General features: G+C 34.6%; 4 protein-coding genes across 5 annotated transcripts; 2 read left to right on the top strand and 2 right to left on the bottom strand.

Annotated features, from left to right (window-relative positions):
- Positions 1-623: 623 nt before the first annotated feature.
- On the top strand, positions 624-6,592 carry TAG1 (membrane bound O-acyl transferase (MBOAT) family protein). Of its 2 annotated transcripts, none has more exons than XM_016346854.3 (16): positions 624-1,253; positions 1,388-1,468; positions 1,601-1,674; positions 2,096-2,171; positions 2,328-2,395; positions 2,890-3,013; positions 3,327-3,425; positions 4,096-4,197; positions 4,286-4,422; positions 4,600-4,681; positions 4,807-4,827; positions 5,199-5,261; positions 5,596-5,643; positions 5,811-5,873; positions 6,046-6,099; positions 6,212-6,592. In XM_016346854.3, the coding sequence occupies exons 1-16, from the start codon at positions 909-911 to the stop codon at positions 6,314-6,316; spliced, it is 1,542 nt and encodes a 513-aa protein (XP_016202340.1). In that variant the 5' UTR covers positions 624-908; the 3' UTR covers positions 6,317-6,592. The 2 variants fall into 2 exon arrangements, with proteins under 2 accessions (XP_016202340.1, XP_016202335.1); XM_016346849.3 differs by having other exon boundaries at positions 629-1,253; positions 1,385-1,468.
- Positions 6,593-7,407: 815 nt separating this feature from the next.
- LOC107643242 (DUF3511 domain protein (DUF3511)) lies at positions 7,408-8,083 on the top strand. The gene has a single exon (XM_016346838.3). The coding sequence runs from the start codon at positions 7,553-7,555 to the stop codon at positions 7,928-7,930; it is 378 nt and encodes a 125-aa protein (XP_016202324.1). The 5' UTR covers positions 7,408-7,552; the 3' UTR covers positions 7,931-8,083.
- A 1,237-nt stretch (positions 8,084-9,320) lies between these two features.
- On the bottom strand, positions 9,321-13,716 carry LOC107643233 (casein kinase 1-like protein 12). The gene is made up of 14 exons (XM_088502315.1): positions 12,993-13,716; positions 12,857-12,897; positions 12,372-12,441; positions 12,102-12,250; positions 11,907-12,002; positions 11,733-11,803; positions 11,525-11,586; positions 11,357-11,420; positions 11,188-11,272; positions 10,980-11,106; positions 10,756-10,838; positions 10,574-10,640; positions 10,227-10,306; positions 9,321-10,012 (listed from the first exon to the last, which is right to left on the bottom strand). Exons 1-14 carry the CDS (start codon positions 13,066-13,068, stop codon positions 9,719-9,721), a joined length of 1,365 nt encoding a protein of 454 aa, XP_088358441.1. The 5' UTR covers positions 13,069-13,716; the 3' UTR covers positions 9,321-9,718.
- A 595-nt stretch (positions 13,717-14,311) lies between these two features.
- LOC107643223 (IQ domain-containing protein IQM1) lies at positions 14,312-17,794 on the bottom strand. Its single transcript, XM_016346817.3, has 7 exons — positions 17,387-17,794; positions 16,664-17,310; positions 16,495-16,583; positions 16,315-16,402; positions 15,730-15,960; positions 15,477-15,578; positions 14,312-14,990 (listed from the first exon to the last, which is right to left on the bottom strand). The coding sequence occupies exons 2-7, from the start codon at positions 17,297-17,299 to the stop codon at positions 14,589-14,591; spliced, it is 1,548 nt and encodes a 515-aa protein (XP_016202303.1). The 5' UTR covers positions 17,300-17,310; positions 17,387-17,794; the 3' UTR covers positions 14,312-14,588.
- Positions 17,795-19,538: the final 1,744 nt, after the last annotated feature.

Genomic DNA, 19,538 nt, shown 5'->3' with positions numbered 1-19,538 from the left:
TTACTATACTAAAAATCTGTCTCTATCTTTAATGTACACACCTATAATATAATCATCATCGTACCAACACTTATTCCTTCATAATTGTACAAAATAAAAAGAGAAAAGGACAAATAGGTTCTTAACCTTTTGTTTCATGGATATTTTTGTCTTTGATTATTAAAAAATACTTTTAAATTTCTGATTTTTACAAAATTTAGACAGATTAATCCCTAATGAAGACATTTAGACGGATCAGTTCCTAACAAAAGCATTTGGACGGAAAAACCTATTTGTCTTTTTCAACACTTATCCACTTATTCCTATAAAAATTCATCTAGTTTGAACAAATTAATTAGTTAAACAATTTAACTAACCAATAAAGCCAATAATAATAATAAGCTTCTAGAATGAGCTATAAGACTGTTGGTATTACTTACAGTATTTTTCAACTCGGGATATTAAAGATTAATTCGTTGCGAATATAAACTTCATGTAAAAAGTGAAATTCAAACTTTTGATACTTATTTAAAGTAATGAATGAACTGATTAACCAACCAAATTAGTTGGTTTATTATTTTTAATGATTAGCTCGTGGTACACACTAATTAAACAAAATTAAAAATGAAAAAGGGTGGGAAATTAAGGTAGAAAAGCAGTTATATTCATTTATTCGAATGAGATTCCATTCTCTCTCAGTTCCTTTTCTTCTCAGAACAAAACAGCAACAACACCTTCAAATCCAAAATCAAAACGCTCTCTCTTCTTCTCTGTAATTCTATATATCTAAATCTAAATAAACAAATATAATTAAGTGTTAAGTTATCGCTCTTAAATTAGTATATCTATTAACAAGTTGAAGGTTGATTCGATTTCCTTCACTCGGAACAACACGTCACCAATTTTGCTTTTTCATTCTTTATTCTTCGATGGCGATTTACCAGAGCGTGGGCGCCACCGCCACTGTTCAGGGAGATTCAGGTGCTAACAGCTCTACCGTGCGGCGGAGACGCGGCGGCGGCGCCACCTCTGCTACGCCGTTGGAGAAGGTGGAGCTGGACGCCTTCGAAGGTGAGAGTTCGAGTGAGGAGTTGGCGAAGGATTCAAGCTCCGACGATAACAATAACGGTAATGGAGTGGATGATGCATCAAAAGGCAACCGTCAGCAAAACGCCGCCGATTTTTCCGCCGTGAACTTCGATTACCGACCTTCGTTCCCAGCTCATCGCAGAATCAGGGACAGTCCACTCAGCTCCGGCAACATTTTCAAACAGGTTAACCGCTTTCTTCTCAGTCTCGCGATCCAATTTTTCAGTTGCCGTAATTTCTGGTTATGACTTGAATGAAGGTTGCATGCTAGTGCGTTGCTGAACCTATTCGTTTTACTAATTATTCAATCTAACAGCAGAGTCATGCGGGCCTCTTCAACCTCTGCATAGTGGTGCTTGTTGCGGTTAACAGCAGACTTATCATTGAGAATTTGATGAAGGTTACTAATTATTCACCTATTCACTTTTATTTTAATCTATTTATTTTGAGAAAGGAAATTGTTTTCCATTTTGTGGTTATTTTATTTTGTATATTTGTCTGTTTAAAGATGTGGAATTATTTTGTTTTGCAGTATGGTTGGTTGATTAAGACTGATTTTTGGTTTAGTTCAACATCTTTGAGCGATTGGCCTCTCTTCATGTGTTGGTAAGTGTGGTGAGCTCAAAGAGAACCACCAATTTGGTCAAAAAATGATTAAACTGCTGACAATTAGACCCCTATAGATATATTCTCTTGGGGTGTCTTGATAATTAATACGCTGATATAATGGTACCTAAAAAGATCAAAATTTTGACGAATTGGTCCTTCAAAAACATCAATTTGCCAACAAATCAATCCCTGTAACTTATTTTCTTAATAATAATAAATTCTATTAGCAATAACAAAATTCATGATATTGGTACCACGGACTGATAGAAATTTTCATTGTGACTAATTTGTTAGCGATTTAATCCTTCCGGGGTCAAATTAGTGGTCTCTCAATGAAATACCTTGAGTTTAAATTATTCACTTGGGCATCATTTCTTATAATGTAATTTGACAACAAGTGATTATGTTTGTCTTGCAGTCTTACTCTTTTACTATTCCCTGTTGCTTCCTTCATAGTAGAAAAGTTGGCACAGCATAAATATATTCCTGAACCAGTAAGTTATTCAGCCATTTGACATTTAGAGTTCTATAAGATTGATTGGAACATAGTTATGGAGCCACATGAAATCCTTCTGCCCAGTACAACTCATTAGAGTTTTGGGATGTGGTAAATTATTGCGTGGATAACTAATTTTGACATAATATTTCAGGTCGTTGTGATACTTCATATAATCATTACATCAACTTCACTTCTGTATCCGATTTTTGTAATTCTCAGGTCAGTGTTGTTCTTTCATGTCTTTTTCGAAGTTGACTACAGAACTTGTCTACTTTATTTTATTTTTTTTCTTTTGGGGGGCAGGCAGGATTTTTGATCGAAAAATGCTAAATATTATGAAAGATTTCGTAAAACGACACATGAAATTGAATAAGAGGCATGTTTGATTTGATTTGTGTTTTCTCTCGTTTCTTAAATATTGGACTTCCCCTCAAATGCCTGAAAACCGGTCTTTATTGATCTGCCAAATAAAATCCCTACGAATCAGGTCTGCGTTCTGTGGTCAAGCATGCCATGTGTCCAGTATGGATAAATTTAGTTATAGAATATGAGTTTAAGTTGGTAATGGGCTAGTAATTAATAACCTTGATTATTAACTTGCACATGGATTTTACATGCATTCTTCTATTGTTTATGGAAAGATTTAAAGCTCCTGCTTACAACTGGTTTCCATGATCCTGGAATTGAATTAATTTGCAATTTATTCTTTGCAGATCTGATTCTGCTTTCCTATCAGGCGTCACATTAATGCTATTTGCTTGTATCGTGTGGTTAAAGTTAGTGTCTTATGGACATACGAACTATGACTTGAGAGCACTTGCCAAATCAAATGAGAAGGTAGCTTTTTAGTTTCACATGTGAATTTGTAAATGCAGTATACTTAGGATTTTAAAATCTAGGAAATGCCGGATGTATGTGGTGAATATTTTTTAAGCAGGCAAATCCTGCTCGATAAATTGCAGCCTATGGATCACGAACAACTAAAATTTCATTATTTGCTGATGTGCAGTTTTCTCACTTCTTAATTCTAATAATGTCCATCCTTTTTCCTCTTGATTCTTTTCCTTATTTCTGTGTGGTGCTCTCTACTGATTTGTGAATGTGTGATACATCTATTTCACGGCAACTTATCATTTTCGCTGTATTATAGGTAGAAGGATTACCCAGTACGCTCAGTATGGACTATCCTTATGATGTAAGCATAAGGAGATTGGCATACTTCATGCTTGCTCCTACATTATGTTACCAGGTGACAGCACTTTCAAGTGATTTTCCCTATTCTTCTTTGAATTTTTGGCATATTATTTTCGATTTTCATGGCCTTTCCTGACGAACATTTGGGAGCATCAAACATTGTTTAGCAAAATATATGGCAAAAATCCTTTCTTTATCTATCTTCTGTTGTACTTTCCCTAAGTTCTTGAAGCTTACAATCAGCTTGTTCTGTTCCTAATTCTATTATTCATGCTTACCCCAAAATAATCTTTTGGTTGACATCAAAATTCCATACAAGTTGAGATAATTACTTGCTTACAAGTCAACCAGTCTTTGCTGGTCCCAACACAGTGCCTAAGTGATCTCGTATTAATTTAAAACCTCACAACAAGATTAAGTTTGTATTGCTTAAATAATCAACATTAAAATATGCATAAATTAAGTGTTATCTCCCTGTCCCTGGTTTCCCCTTTATAGCTTATGGATATTCCGGGTATTATCCAAGGTTGCAGAATTTCTCTTACTTTCTATGAGTAATTTTTTGAGTCTCATTTGTTTTTGCAGTTGTCTTGGTAAATGTATCTTTGGGTGGATTGCAAATGTTATTGTTATGGTGACTCTTATTTTGAGTAGAAATTTCTTGCATTGTCTTTTCTACAAAATGTTCTACACCGTTTTGATTCCTGTGGTATGAAATGTTATAGCCAAGCTATCCCCGCACGCCATCTATTCGAAAGGGTTGGGTCTTTCGTCAACTTGTCACGCTGATAATATTTACAGGATTAATGGGATTTATAATAGAACAGGTAAGAAATGCCTGTATTTTTTTCTTAATTCTTATTTTCCCGAATTCTTCAGGTTTTCTGACCGTGCTTTTATGATTTAACTCTGCAGTATATTAATCCGATCGTACAGAATTCACAGCATCCTTTGAAGGGAAACCTTTTATATGCGATTGAGAGAGTCTTGAAGCTTTCTGTTCCAAATTTATATGTGTGGCTCTGCATGTTCTACTGCTTTTTCCACCTTTGGTTTGTATTTAATCTCGGGCTCATCCATTGTTTATATTTGCTGGTGTGTTTACATGTAAACTGAAGGATTGTAGCTCTAGTTACCTGTGCTTAACATGGACTTCTGTACTGTGCAATTTGATGATGATAAAACACCCGTGATCTATCACAAACAATATTTGCAATTTTGCAATGTAGGTTAAATATACTTGCAGAGCTTCTGCGATTTGGTGATCGTGAATTTTACAAGGATTGGTGGAATGCAAAAACTGTTGATGAGGTAATTTCTTTGTCTCGGCACTCTCTTAGGTTGTTTATTTATAATTATTTGTTAAGTGAATTTTTCACATATTTTCCTTTTGTTTAATGTTGTCGTGATGCTGCTTCTGTCGTCGCATTCGTCAGTATTGGAGGTTGTGGAATATGGTATGTCTTTTCCGGACTTAATTTTGAAGACCAAGTTCTCTCTTTATTATTTTTTCTCTTCCTGGGAAATGATTTGCTGGTCTCGTGTAGTGATGAAATTCTTGTGAATATATATTTTATATAGTTATTCTACCAGGTGTAATCATGGTTTACCACTCTTTACATTAAAAAAAGGGTTTACAAATTATAATTCTCTGAAATTAACAAAAGGAAGAAATGGAAGCTGCAGGTTCCATATGTTTCTTGCTGATGTAGTTTCTCAGCTGTTACTGTGTAAATGGTTCTAAAACCATATATAGAACTTTGCAGGTTCATTTGTTATTTTCAAGTGTATTTCTAATCCATTACTCTACTATTCTTTGATATTGCAGCCTGTTCATAAATGGATGATCCGCCATCTATATTTTCCATGTATAAGACATGGTGTGCCCAAGGTAATCAAGCATCTCATCTGTGTTACTGTATCGACTTTGAACTTATGTATTCTAAGCACACTTTAGGAGTTGAAAATTTGTCTTGATGAGTTATGACATTGTCAGTCTATGTTAACCATCTCTGGCTGCCTTTAAAAGGATCATTTAGTGCTGTTGGAATTGAATGAACGTCATTAGTGTTATCCTATTGAATAAATAATAATGTAAATTTTTACTCATAATAATTATGTAAAATCATACTCATAATCACTGTTAAATATTGTTGATATATTATTTTTCTAACTTCTAATTCTAAATATATTTATATATGTACTTATGATTGTGATATTCACAGGGTGTTGCTCTTTTAATAGCCTTCCTCGTTTCTGCTTTGTTCCACGAGGTGTGTAGTTTAGTTCTCTTTTTCTTTATCCTCTTCCCTTCAATAAATCCTTCATTTGTTTCTGGTAGTAAAAGATGCATATGTAAATATGAGTAACATTCTCAATGTCGTCAACAAAGACAACTGAGATTTGCAATCTTTCCTCATGATTTTTCGTCCGAGTGCAGCTGTGCATTGCCGTTCCGTGTCATATATTCAAGCTTTGGGCTTTCATTGGAATTATGATGCAGGTAAAATTATATGGCTGTTACATGTTTTCCTAGGTTTTTTTTTCCGGCAAAACTAACAAAGTTTCCAAGAAAACCAAACTCACATGTAGAATACTGAGAAAATGTTTTGCTGAGTATTGAATCGGTATCATATTTTTGGCTCAATTGTCATGATAATGGATTTTTCCCCCAGGTTCCTTTGGTCCTGATCACTAATTATCTGCAAAATAAATTCAGAAGCTCAATGGTATGTGTGCTGTTTTGAGGTTATTGAAATAGCATTATGTATCTTCCTTTTATATTCAACTTATTGAAAATCTTTCTTAACATTAAAAACATTGTGATTTTCTTCATTGCAGGTTGGTAACATGATTTTTTGGTTCATATTCTGTATTCTTGGTCAACCTATGTGCGTACTACTATACTACCATGATTTGATGAGTAGGAAGGTCAAAACTGAATAAGCTTAAGCAAGCAATTACATCATTAACTCTACATGTGGGTGAGTAATTCACTTATTCGAGAGATATGCTGCTCAATATTGATTTCTGAGGAGGCTATATTCACCTACATATATCTATGTATTCAGTCTCAATACTCAAATCTTCTGTCAATTGTAACAAATATGCAAACAATTTTGAAAGCAATGCACAGGCAATGGTACTGCCAAGTAACACTGTAATAGGTTTCTGTTAATTAATGGAAGAAATGGAATAGCTGTAAATGGTTTGGTTCAATCGGCATCCCTCCATTTTTTAAGTATTATTCTGAGTAGTAAATGTTCTCAAATGAATCCTGCCTAATTCTCAGAAAGTGAAAACTCAAGTACAGTTGACTTCACGTGAAGTTGATACCTGAAAGCTGTTAGATGATTTGACTGATTTAACTAAATTTTCATCTATCAACTCTCAGATATCAACTTCACGTGAAGTCGACTTCACCTGAGTTTTCACATTCTCATAAACTAAATTGTTCTCTCTCTCTTTTTTTAAACAGAAACTTATTAGTCTTTTAACTAAATCTTTTCAGCTGCATGATTGTCTTATTACTCTAAATGTTTCTAAAATATTTTAATACATCAAACACAACTAGCACATCACATGATCCAACTCTAACTCCTAGTGTGCAATTTGATAATGCCGTGCTTCTCACGTGCTACATATTACGTGACGCATTTTCATTTGTTCCTCGTTCCACGCTCAATTAAACTTCTTTCTTTTATTTGGATTTTACAAATTACTAAGAATTTAGAAATAAAAATCTTTTATTAAAAACCCAATTTGTGTAAAATAATTATTTATTAATGATAAAATAATACACAATTAATTATAATTATTTGTGTAAAATTCACTGTTTATAAAAATTAAAATTAAAAAATTATAAATATTATTTTATTTGTCGTACTTAAATACCACCGACGCAGGAACAAAAACCATTGTAGTCAGCGCCACCTCGTAGACAGTCGTATATTACTTCGATTAAATTAAATAAAAAGAGAAAAATAAGATTAAAAAAGAGAGGAGAAGAAAAGAAAAATCGTTCGGTGAAAAACATGTCCTAAAGAAACCAAAGCATAGGTTGCTGTTCTCTACAGAAGAACAGAACCCACAACCCCATTTGCAAAAATATTGAATCTTTTCACAGAAAGCGAAGTGAGTGTGTTCCCAAAACAAAGCTTCTGTGCTCTCTCTTCTTCACACATGGAAGATTTCAGATCCAAGTCGTACGGTGACGGAAGGATGCAAATTGAACCATATACTGGACCCACCGGAAACGGAACCACCGCAACCTCCGGCGATGTCCACGGCATGCAAGATCTCCGGTGCTACAGCGCTTCCTATGCCTCATCGGTGCACCCAACGCAAATCCACGTGGCGAACGACCCAAAGTTCAAGAAGGGCAAGTCCACAAACGGGTCAACCTCAAAAAGCTGGAGTTTCAGTGATCCAGAGTTGCAGAGGAAGAAAAGGGTGGCAAGTTACAAGGTTTATGCTGTTGAAGGGAAGCTCAAAGGGTCTCTGAGGAAGAGCTTCAAGTGGCTCAAGGACAGGTGCAATAGAGTTGTCTATGGATGGTAGCTACCTTTTTTGGATGTTCTTTGAAATTCAGACCTTTAATTAAAGGCGGCTCTCCAATTTCGGTGGTGTCCTTTGAATCTCTTAACAAAGTGAGCAACTTTCAGCTCGGTACCTTTTATATATTTATAAATATATATATATAATTGATGAATAATTTATTTGTTTTTGTTTATTTACTCGTTATTACTTATTATTGTTAGTGTTTATTTCTCATGGGTGGAAAGTACATGCCCCTAAGGAATGTAATATGGGAGAGAAATTGTTATTCTGTTTTTCTATTTTGGTTTTCTGTAAAGAGTGTAACCATCTTGTTTTGCTTAAGAACATCACTACTATGTCTTCCTGTTCTAACTCAAGACTGACAGTTAGTGTTGATTCGTTGTTTATATTTGGAAAAATTTGGTGTATGCATGTTGAAATTCATTAATGATAATTGTTGTGCATGTGTATGATGTTGCTAAGTCCCATGAAAACTAAAAATAGATGTGATTCTGGAGGATTCCTTTAGTAGTCCTTCATCCAAAAATTAACGAAGAATTGACCGCATTTCAATGTAGTTTTGGTTCAAGTGCTAGAGTTGAGGTCCACAAAGATAATCGTTTTACTTTTCTGCATGGTAATGATGTAAATCCTGAAAAGGACAGTATAATGTTACTTTCAAGAGTAACATTTTCTGACTTAGTCTCCAAGTCTTCAATAAAGGAAAGGAAATTACAAAATATTGTGACTGTGGATATGCATATTGGCCACTGGATTTTGATTTGGCAGCAAAGTTATACAGGGCAATGGCTTGACAGAGAAATCCATGTTCTGATTCATGTCAGTGACATTTCTGCAGCAAATGATTTTGGCTTTCCCATTTTCGACCAACCTAAGAGGGACATACCTCAGTTTTCCCCACGAGCTTGTTCGCTTCAATATCAACATCGCAGGTTATTCAAAGTTAACCAAACATCTGATTGAACCTTTTGCAATCCGAAAGAGAATTAAGTACTCATTGTACAAATGAAGTTACAGATATTTGCAATATACATAACGTTTAAACGTTCAAGATGGACAGCAAATGCAGCATATCCACAGACAAAGGTTGCTTATTTGAATTATGGTTCTGCAACCCTCGAGAACTGTTGCCAGTTTCACTTCCATTCCTAGTATAGTAGGGTTAAATGGATGGGAATTATAGAGTAATTAAGAGGCCAATAAAGTCTAAGACACTGATCAACCACCCAGAGACAGAAGAGGATTAATGGGCGCGATTCAAATTTAAACATCTGCCAAATATCATAATTTATGAGTATGCCGAACAATCCCACATGCAATTAACAGAAAGCCACGCGTAGTTAGCAACTGATATATACGTTACGTTGATCAAGAGAACAAGAAGAAAATATTAGATGGGTACAATGGTGTTAAGCTTGATAGGAATTTCACAAGGTAGAACATTTTAAAATGCCAAGAGTAACAACCACAGAAAATTACACCATGGGATCTATGGGAATCTTCAAACCTAAAGTAAAATGGCTAATTACAATTTCGCTGGTATTTGATAGTTTTGACCGCTGTGGTCCACGTGACTGCAAACTTCAGGTAAACCAAAACAACTCACATCACAGGGAAAGAGGTTATAAAATTTAGTTGTTCCTGCCAGCAGCGAGGAGCCAATTTAACCAGTTTTACAGCAAACACAGTCCTTGCTAAAAGCTCATTATTTCAGCTTCGCGGCTTTTCATCGGTATGAGAAGATGAGCAAACAATACAAACCCACATACGCAACTTTTGCAGAAAAAGCTAATAATGAGCCCTCTCATCAGTCTCTAATTGCAAATTCTCCATGCCCCTGACTGCGCTGTCATAATTCCTGGTGTGAGAACCATGCCTACCGGATGCTGTTACTCTCTGGGGTTCAGAAGATCCAACTGGTGAACTTCTTTGCCCGCTTGTAATTCTATGTGCTGCTCCAGGGCTAGCTTCGGTATTTCGAGCACGAATATCTGACTCAGCACCAAATGCGTCACGGCTACCAGAAACAGCAACCCGCCTTGATGATCCACTTGACTGGCCCAAGATGTTGGCACTTGATAACTGCATTATCAAAGGTGATGAATTTATTGATCATGAAGGAGTAAAATAAGGGTTGGCAGCAAATTCCCTCATGAGAAATCAAGCTCAGGAAACAAAGAATCCGTAAAGCTATAATACTTTATTAGGAACCAGATGGAAATCAAGCTCGTATAGCTCAGCATAGGACCCTTGTTAACAGAACATCCAAACGTTACTACCCATATGAGAAACTTACAGAATTTAAAATGGGTCCCGACATTCTCCGCCTTGAAGAATCCACCGAAATCAAACCAGGAGGCCGTCCTTCTTCCCCACCTGTGAGAGACAAGCAACGGAATTAAGAAAATGAGGCAGATTAGGATGTCAGGTACATATCCCTAAAACTTGGGTGAGAAAGACAGACTCTACCTACTGTATAACCTACATCGTCGCATAGCAGTTGAAATAGAGTTGATTGTATTGATGCAGCCCAGTGCACAAGCATCTTGCGTTAAGCAGGATACAGGGAAGGGCAGCACCCAAAGCGACATATAGATTAAAAGATATGAAAGAAGTGTCACTCAAGATCTTCAAGAAAACTACCTGTCTGTCTATCGGGATTAGTAATAACAGCTGGTGGCATTCCAGAACTGGTTCCAGCACTAGGACCCTATATTAAAAATTTAAAACAGAGATATTGGATTTCAGATAACAAGATTCCCAAAAGAGCAAGGATTTTTCTTCTTTGGAAGTAGGTTGGAGAGATGTGTTAAGGGAATGCTCACAATGCCCCGTGCCGGAGGAGTGGCTAGTTGTGATTGCTGATACTTCAAGATGGTCCAGTCAAACACATAATCAAACTGGAAACCTGTCCAGCCAATTTCATAACGAAAGCAAATTGATAACACGGTCCTACAAAGGATGAAATGTAAACTATACAGGTATGGGGAAAAAATGGTAGAAAAGTGAGACAACAGGTATCCTGTTTGTTATGACAATAACAGCAAACCTTCACGAATAAAGAGGTCGCGAAATATCCTTTTGAGATAAGCATAATCTGGCTTATCATCAAACCTTAATGAGCGGCAGTAGTGGAAGTATGATGCAAATTCAGTTGGATAGCCACGACATAGTGCCTGGAATATCAACAAATTCAGTATATCTTACAAAGACAAATAAAATATGCATTAGAAGGGATCAATTGTAATATAGCTCACTTCAATTGAGGTAGAAACTTTTTTTTCACTGATTTTCTCGTACTTTTGTTTCTTTGTTCCAGCTTTAAGTCCCTGCCAAGGAAGACTACAAAAGAAAACAAATGAGACAATGTATTTAGTATGGACAAACATTGGGTATGGGAGAGACTCAAGAGACAACAGTAATTACCTTCCTCTCAGGAAGTACATCAAAACATAACCAAGAGACTCTAAATCATCTCTGCGACTTTGCTCTAACATCAATTACAAGAGAAATATAGGCAGCAAGTACCTGTTAGAGAACAAAATCTTTCCATTTTATAGTACAAATGTCATAATCAATATATATAACTCATACCAATGCCAAGGTGAGTATTCATGCTAGCATATCTTGCAGTTCCAGTCAAATTCTTATTTTCCCTGAAGTAATTAAAAAGTGAACGGATTATACATAATGGATATCCAAACAGTTGTGGGCAAAATGTATGCTAACTTACTACACCATAAAAGGGAAGACAAAATATCAAGAAATCTAAAAGCATCTCATGTACAACAGAACCTCCAACCTGTAAGGAATGTGTTGATGGGTTGAACTATCTCTGTATTTCTTAGCCAAACCAAAATCAATAGCATAAACCTACATACAGTCATAAACATATACATCAACATTGAACTAATAAATACCAACATGTATAAACGTACAATACATCAAAAGTAATCATGACAACAATATTAGATACCTGATTCGCACGCCTTCCTAGGCCCATCAGAAAATTATCCGGTTTAATATCCCGATGTAGAAATGATTTAGAATGGATGAACTCGACACGGTTGATCTGGATAACAAAATATGAATAAGTACTTTAAGGGGGAAAAAAACCTTGAATAATAATATATAATTGATATAAAATTTTACAAAGCAGAGCAGGGCCCACCATTTGATCAGCAAGCATAAGAACAGTCTTTAGTGACAGCTTTCTACTACAAAAGTTGAATAGATCTTCAAGACTAGGTCCAAGCAGATCCATCACTAGAACATTGTAATCTCCCTCCACCCCAAACCATCTAACATTTGGAATTCCAGCTGGCAAGACCAAATTCAATTAAGACTAAAGGGAACTTCTGTACTCCTTGCAGGACGTATGTAAAAAAAAAAAAAGTAAAAAACAGAAGAAAAAAACAAAAAGTATGAAGGCAGTAATTACTTCCTCCTTGTAGAATTCTGTATAATTTGGATTCGTAAAGCAACTGAGGATGCTTTGTCTTGACATTTTCCTGAATCAAAAGGGCATCAAACAACAGTAAGAACTAAGAAAGATCAACAATTAAGCTCTAGTGTGTGCAAAGATATCAACAATCCGGTTATTACTCCATCAAACAAATACAAAATGAGAAGAAGAGTTTATATTGAGATTCTTTTATCTAGTCAATAGAAGTAAACTTCCAGCTCAAAAAAAGTCTTAAGGAATTCAAAAGGCTATCCAAGCAAAGAGGGGTTTTAAAATGATCAAATATCTTTCAACTCCAAAACCCTCCCCCGAAAAGAGAGCAGGATAGCTCATTGAGGACATAATTCAGTGCAGAAACTAATTTTACATCAAATCACTGTGAACCAAATTCCCCCAAAACCCAGTTCGAACTTCTAGAATTCATTGAAAGAAAGAAGTACTCAATGGTGAACAGAACTTACAAGCTTAATTGCAACTTCTTCGTTAGTCTGAATATTAGTACCTGCAGCACAAACAAACTCATTAAAACACTCACAAACTATGAACATGCAAAGGCCCACAAAAAAAAAAAAAAAACAAAATAGAAAAGAAATTAACCTAAGTAGATCTCCCCAAAGGAGCCGCTACCGATCTTCCTACCCAGCCGAAACTTGTTACCAACACGAGGTTCCATTCACGAGAGAGAGAGAGAGAGAGAGAGAGAGAGAGGAGTATGGAACCCTAAGCTAAATAGTAGTAATTAAGAACCCTAATTCTGAAAAAGTAAAGTCGTCAAATGACATCCATAGTCAGAACCCGGAGCTACCAACTCGTCAATCTAGCAGAAGAGGGGAAAAAAAAAGGAATGATAGGGTATGGTACGGTGTGAGATCTAGGCTCACGGATATTTCGAATTGACGGTGAAATTGTAACAGAAACAGTGAGTTAAAGATAAGAAAAAGGATGGAGAGTGAAAAATTGTAGGGTTAGGTCAAAAGAAAAGTGAGAAACTAAGAAGAAGAAGAAGAAGAAGAAGAAGAGTGTGGTGTTTCTCTCTCTTGCATTATGTTATGGACCTTCAAGTTTGATTCAGTGCAACCAACACCATTCTTGCAACCGTCCCTTCTTTTCTTCCTCTTTTCATTTTCGAAGGACCGAATGCGTGTCCACGCGTGTTCCGTACGCACTGCTCACACACGGAACAAGCTTTTCGCGCTGGTGCCCACTGTCACGTGATCTCACGGAGCGTAATTCCCACGTGACGTTATTGCGGGTACGATGTAACTGTCGTTTTGGTCATCTTTATTTTATTTTCTTTTTTTCAAAATTCAAATTTTTAAATTAAATTAAAAATTTTGAAATTTTTTTTTTTACCAAAAATAAGAGATTCAAATCCGCAACCTTTTAATTGAGTATGGAGAGACTATATCATTTGAGCTATTACTCATTGACAATTTTAAAATTGTATTTGGCTAAGAGGTGGCAAATAATTTCAATATCAGGTGCCTGTCAAAATAATTAAAAATGAAAGGTCATATAATTTTGGCGAATGGTAAGAGTAGTAAATTAATTGTACTCTAGCTTCTATATATTGAGCATTTATACTCATCCACGTGTATTGTTGTGTTGATATTTTTGGTTTTGAACTATATATAGTGGCAGTGATGATTTTTTCTATGTTATTAATAGATTTTGTGAATGATATCCGCAGGAGAATAATTATGTCTTGGAGTATTGGGACAGGTACAAGCTCATTGGACGAAGGAATTTGAGTGTGTTTCAGGGGAAGTGCATATTGCCAAATTTGTACAAAAATTCGTTGTTATTTACTTTCGTACAAGTTAATTTCTTCTTTCATCATACTTATCGTTTATTTATTTACTTTATTTTATTGAAATTAACAGCTTAAGATGTCTATAAAAACGTAACACGAATTGTTTAAAAACTTTAAATGTCTTTATGAAGCACAAGAACAAATTTGGTCAACATAATGTAAAGAATGAACAAATTGGTTCTCTGTTTCTTTCTGGCTTCCCAAAAAACAATGAGAAAAAAAAAATGGGTGAAGCATCCAATGTGCCACGCTAAATCCAATCCTAAGAAATATTAATACAAATTCTTACATTAAAATGAAAAAAGAAATAAAGAATGAAAGAAGATTTGTGGTTAGTTCCTCTACTCTCATCCACCAAGATTTCTCAGTTTTATTGGGCCTTAACTTGCAGCTGGGATTGGGTTTCTTGGGCTTGGTAATCCCATATATGCAAGCCTAGGGGACATTCTAACTTTTGGGCTGGGCCTAGGTGATGGAATTGGGCCATAGTTAGTAACGCGTGAAGAAGTGGGCCTTGGAGACAAATGGACATGCTCCAACGCTCTTGATTGAAGGTGTCCAGGGTAGTCACGCACACACCCAATACGAGGCCCAGCCCCAGTTGACCACTTGCAAGACAACCTCTTTGAGAGGTTTAATATTTGGCCACCCTCCTTATTGGTTGGTACAATGTTGCTCTCATTCTCATTATTAATTGCAGTTGTAGCAGGTACTGATTGTGATTGGTTAGTGAATGAATTAGTCCCAATCAGTGATGGAGTATCATCATCTATTGCACATCTCTGCATAAACCCAAAACAACATAATCTAGTAAGTGACATGTCCAATTTTTTTTTACAGGTAGTGTTTGATAGAGAAATAGAGACGAAAAAATTGAGATTAATAGACATAGATTAAAAGACAGAAATTGAAATAAATCTCAGTATTCTGTTTAGTGTAAAATGGGAGACAGAAATTGAAACAAGAATAAAATTCTAATTTAATTTGCACAAAAGGTAAAATTGGAATTAATTAACTGAAATGAGGGTATTTTAAGTATAAAATGTTATTAAAGTTTCAGTCTTCATCTCTAAAAATTTTAGTCTCCTGTGTCTCCACTTTTTGGAAGTACTGAAATACTGAAATTTTAAAGACAGAGACAGAAATTTTAATACCAGTCTCTAAACTAACAAACATGATACTGAGTCTCGGTCTCTCAGTCTCTGTCTCAGTACCTCAAAACAAATGCTACCTTAAGTCGCAACAACCAATCATGAATCAATACATACCTTCACATTGGATAGGTCTACATTGTTGTCTTCAAGAAAGCTTATGAACTCTTTGAAGTTCTCTTCAGTAGGGTGGTAGTGACCACTATAAGGCCAAATTGCCTGTAATGTGTACAATATGTCAGAAATTTTCTTATTCTAACAGAACAGTTGTCTTCATGCGAAGATATTAGTTGAGAATCGTTAAATTCTTACTATTATCTAGATGTATGCAACTTTTCACCTTAATAAAATCATGTATGTATGTATGTACCTCAAGGACACCGCGACGAGCAACTAATCTGCCAGCTGCTGTGGTGGCACCACCAGAAAGAAAGCTTGAGTGCTGAAAGGTACCCTTTTGTTTTCTTCCAACATACAAAGACCTTGTGGTGCTCAAAACAAATATCCATTTTGACTTTTCATCAGTATCCACAACTCTCCCATCTTGTTTGTACACAAGCTTCCCATTCTCAACAATCACTTCATATTCTTCCCTTTCATTCTGCAACAATCAATCAACACCCAATGTTAGATCATACCATACACTTAAACTTCATATGCTCTAATAAGTATTGTTATGAATTTATTAAATTATTCTTCTACCTTAACCCATGACAAAAAAAATGAAAAAATAAGCGCGTAGAGCGCAATAAGATTGATCTTTAGAGGGCGCGTAGAGCGCGATAAGAGTGCAGATGGAACTGATAAAACAGAATGCAGATTAAATTGTTGAAACAGAATGTGTAATTGAATTTATGTATTCTGTTAGGCTGAATTTCTGGGCCATAAGACTTCTTTATTATTGTCATGGATTAAGGTGGAAGAATAGTTTAATAGAATTAATTAACAAACTCACAGGTCCAAGATACTTGATGCACTGGCGTTGCAGAGTGGTCCTTGGACATTTCTCAAGATTTATTTCCTTGCCATCTCCAATATCCAACCTGCATAATTGCATATCCATATACAAGCTTAGAATACACCACTCTTCTCTCCTAATGAATATGATGAATGGGGAATAAACAAGAGAGTTTACCAGTAGAAAAATGGCTGAGTGCTCTGGCTTTCAAACCAAATATCATAGTATATGTGTAGATTATGTCCATAGCGATGACGAGGGTCAATCTGTAACACAAGAAGTATACGTGTAAATTATTTAACGTTTCTCAACTATCAACTTCACATTAAAAAAATAAGTAACTTACAGCTTCAAGCCAATGTTGAAGTGCTAATTTTTGTGCCTTTTCATCCTTGGATAAACCTTTTCCAACCTTAGCAGCTCTTGTTCTAGCCCTTGCCCACCTTGACACAGCGGTTTCCGGCTTCTCCACATCAAAAAAGGAAACTGAACTTCTCTTGAGAGCAGCAAAATCCAAAGCCTTCCACCATAGCTCCTCAACAACAACTGCACAATCTGCAAGGTTTCTTCTAGTGCGGTAACTCTTATACACTTTTTGGAGTTTTGTTGCAGCAGCATCAAGTTCACTCACTGGCCTAGGTGAAGAGAAAACCACTTCCTGAGGCAGAGAAAGCAGAGGAACTTCTCTCTTAACAATGGAAGAAGAAGAATCATGATCCATTTTCTCCTCCTTATGTTGAACAAAGGAGTAGCTTCTTTCAAGAACCACATTCTGGGGTCTGTGTTCCCTCAAACGCCTTGAACGTGTGACATTATTAGAATCAGAATCATCAGCTTCTCTTTTGTTGAAGCTTGATGATGCTCTCAGAATCAAAGCTCCATCTTTGGAAGCAAAAGTGATGTTGAAAGGTACATCAATGAGTGAAGAGTATGTAACAACTTCTTCCCAAGCCGATTGGAGTAATGAAAGTGATAATCCCATATATAATTTAGCTGCAGAAAATTAAAAATCTTAGACTCCAAAATCCAAATCAAACAGATGAAATGAAATACAGAACAAATGCATTACCTTTCTTATGTTATGTTAATATTGTTGCTGAATATGATTGTGTGTATTGATATATATATATATATATATATAGAGGGTTGAATCAATGGAAATTAAAGGGGTGTTCAAAAACGTGTCAAGAAGTGAAAAGAGTTTGAATTCAACAGTGTGGAATTAAGGGGAATAATGAATGAAGCAAAAAGGGGTTTGGTGAATGGATTAATATATATGAAGTCCTTGAGAGAGGGTTGAGTTTCTTGTTGTGCACGGCGATGTATAGGAGCAACCTATGACTTTGTTTATAATGAATTCAAAGCTGTGTGCTTTGAATTACTTACTTTGCACTTTATTTTCTTCTTCTTCTTCTTTGAGGGTCAGAGTGAGCAAAGGAACATGCATAGTAAGTATATATATATATATATATATATAGATAGATAGATACATATATATAAGAACAAAAACAACAACCCTAGCTAGTTCATAGTTGCTGGCGGTCAAAGAAGGTAAGCTTTTGCGAGTTTCCATGAACAAACACGGATTGCTTTTTTTAATTCTAGTAAACTGTGATTTCGTGTTTTTTTTTTTTTTTCCTCTTAACACCCTATTCAAAGCATGCTTGGGCTTTTTTTATTTAAACAAAATAAATTAACAATCTCGCTAGGTTACCAACAACATTTCTGTCAATTTTTACCAACTCTTATTTATAATTGTATTTAATGAAAGTGTCTGTGGATATGTCTAACAAAAATATCTTTTTTATGACTATGTTTAATAGAAGTGTCTTTATAGATATATTTTTTGAATGTATCTCTTTATATATGTGTTTAAAATATAATAATTAATTATTGTTAGTAATAAATTGACAGATAATATGTTGGTACCCTATACTTTTTTATAAATTAATTATTTAATTAAATAATTTTTTAGAATTTTACCGTTTTAAACATTTAGATATAATTTCGCTCGCATAAAGAATAAAATTGCATATTACAAAAATTACGCAATTAGGTAGCATTTGAAGGAGAGATAAAGATTGAAAAACCGATATTGAAAGACAGAGACTAAAAGATAGAGACTTAAATAAGAATGAAAGTCTAATTTAATTTGCACAAAAAATAAAGTTGGAATTAATTAATTGAAATTGAGGTATTTTAGGTATAAAATTTTATTAAAATTTCAATTTTCATCTTAAAAAATTTTAGTTTTCTGTTTTTATTTTTTAGAGATACTAAACTTCTAAAATTTTAGAAATAAAGACTAAAATTTTAATATTAATTTTTAAACTAATAAATATGATATTGAATCTTAATTTTTTAATTTCTGTCTCAATATCTCAAAATAAATGTTATAAAAAGCGTATGATTAGGCTTTTTTTTTTTTTGCCAGCTTTCTTAAATTTAAAAAATTAACAACTTAAATTTTTAACATTTTTTATTAAAATGATAATAACCAGATATAGATGAGATGAGTAAGTTGTTAGCAGCTAGGAGTTTTAATTTGTAAATAATAGTCAACGAACTCGGTACCAAGTTGATGAGATCAATCACTGCCCGCGTTTGTGGTTGTTTGGAATAATAAATTCTCAAATTATTATTTATTTTCTTATTTTTAATATTGGTGTGGCTGTTACTTTGATCACATTCACTTATTCACATCACTGCTCAAATTTTATAATAAGTAATATATTCACATCACTGGTTTTGATCTACAATAGTACCATTCGTACTGATGCTTTTAATGGAAGTGTCATTATGTCAGATTATCAACTATATATATATATACGCATTGACATTAGAAATATCATTGAGTCAAGAACCGACAATTGTGTTACAACTTGAGGCTAAGAAAATAATAATTATTATTATTAGTTCATACAAAATTAAGTAAATAATTAATACTTATATTATACACTACTATACTATCAATTATCTAGTATATACTATTTTAAATTAGGAAAATTAATACCAGACAATTGAAAACCTTATAGAATTCTAGGATTTTTTATTATAAATAAAAAATTATTATTTAAAAAAAAATAAAAAATATTATTTATCAAGATACAAATTTTTTTTTTACATCACATGTAGATCGTCCAATGAATAAGCGAACTATGCTAGTTTGTGGTATGGAATTTAAGACTGCGTTTATTTCTAAGAATATGATAAGATAAGAC

Source organism: Arachis ipaensis, chromosome B1 (genome assembly GCF_059453495.1).
Source record: "Arachis ipaensis isolate K30076 ecotype BB chromosome B1, ASM5945349v1, whole genome shotgun sequence".
Classification (NCBI taxonomy): Eukaryota; Viridiplantae; Streptophyta; class Magnoliopsida; order Fabales; family Fabaceae; genus Arachis; species Arachis ipaensis.
The sequence above is the reverse complement of the archived record's forward strand: the minus strand, read 5'-3'. Positions and strand labels throughout refer to the sequence as shown.

Excerpts from the sequence above, each read along its gene's own strand:
- TAG1 (XM_016346849.3), top strand. The coding sequence starts at position 909 with ATGGCGATTTACCAGAGCGTGGGCGCCACCGCCACTGTTCAGGGAGAT. Across the intron at positions 1,469-1,600 it reads TCATTGAGAATTTGATGAAG|TATGGTTGGTTGATTAAGAC; the intron begins GTTACTAATTAT and ends TTTGTTTTGCAG. Across the intron at positions 5,874-6,045 it reads TCATTGGAATTATGATGCAG|GTTCCTTTGGTCCTGATCAC; the intron begins GTAAAATTATAT and ends TTTTTCCCCCAG.
- LOC107643242 (XM_016346838.3), top strand. The coding sequence starts at position 7,553 with ATGGAAGATTTCAGATCCAAGTCGTACGGTGACGGAAGGATGCAAATT.
- LOC107643233 (XM_088502315.1), bottom strand. The coding sequence starts at position 13,068 with ATGGAACCTCGTGTTGGTAACAAGTTTCGGCTGGGTAGGAAGATCGGT. Across the intron at positions 12,442-12,856 it reads AAGAAGTTGCAATTAAGCTT|GAAAATGTCAAGACAAAGCA; the intron begins GTAAGTTCTGTT and ends CTTTTGATTCAG. Across the intron at positions 11,587-11,732 it reads CATCAACACATTCCTTACAG|GGAAAATAAGAATTTGACTG; the intron begins GTTGGAGGTTCT and ends TAATTACTTCAG.
- LOC107643223 (XM_016346817.3), bottom strand. The coding sequence starts at position 17,299 with ATGGGATTATCACTTTCATTACTCCAATCGGCTTGGGAAGAAGTTGTT. Across the intron at positions 15,961-16,314 it reads GCATCAAGTATCTTGGACCT|AATGAAAGGGAAGAATATGA; the intron begins GTGAGTTTGTTA and ends TGATTGTTGCAG. Across the intron at positions 15,579-15,729 it reads CTCGTCGCGGTGTCCTTGAG|GCAATTTGGCCTTATAGTGG; the intron begins GTACATACATAC and ends TACACATTACAG.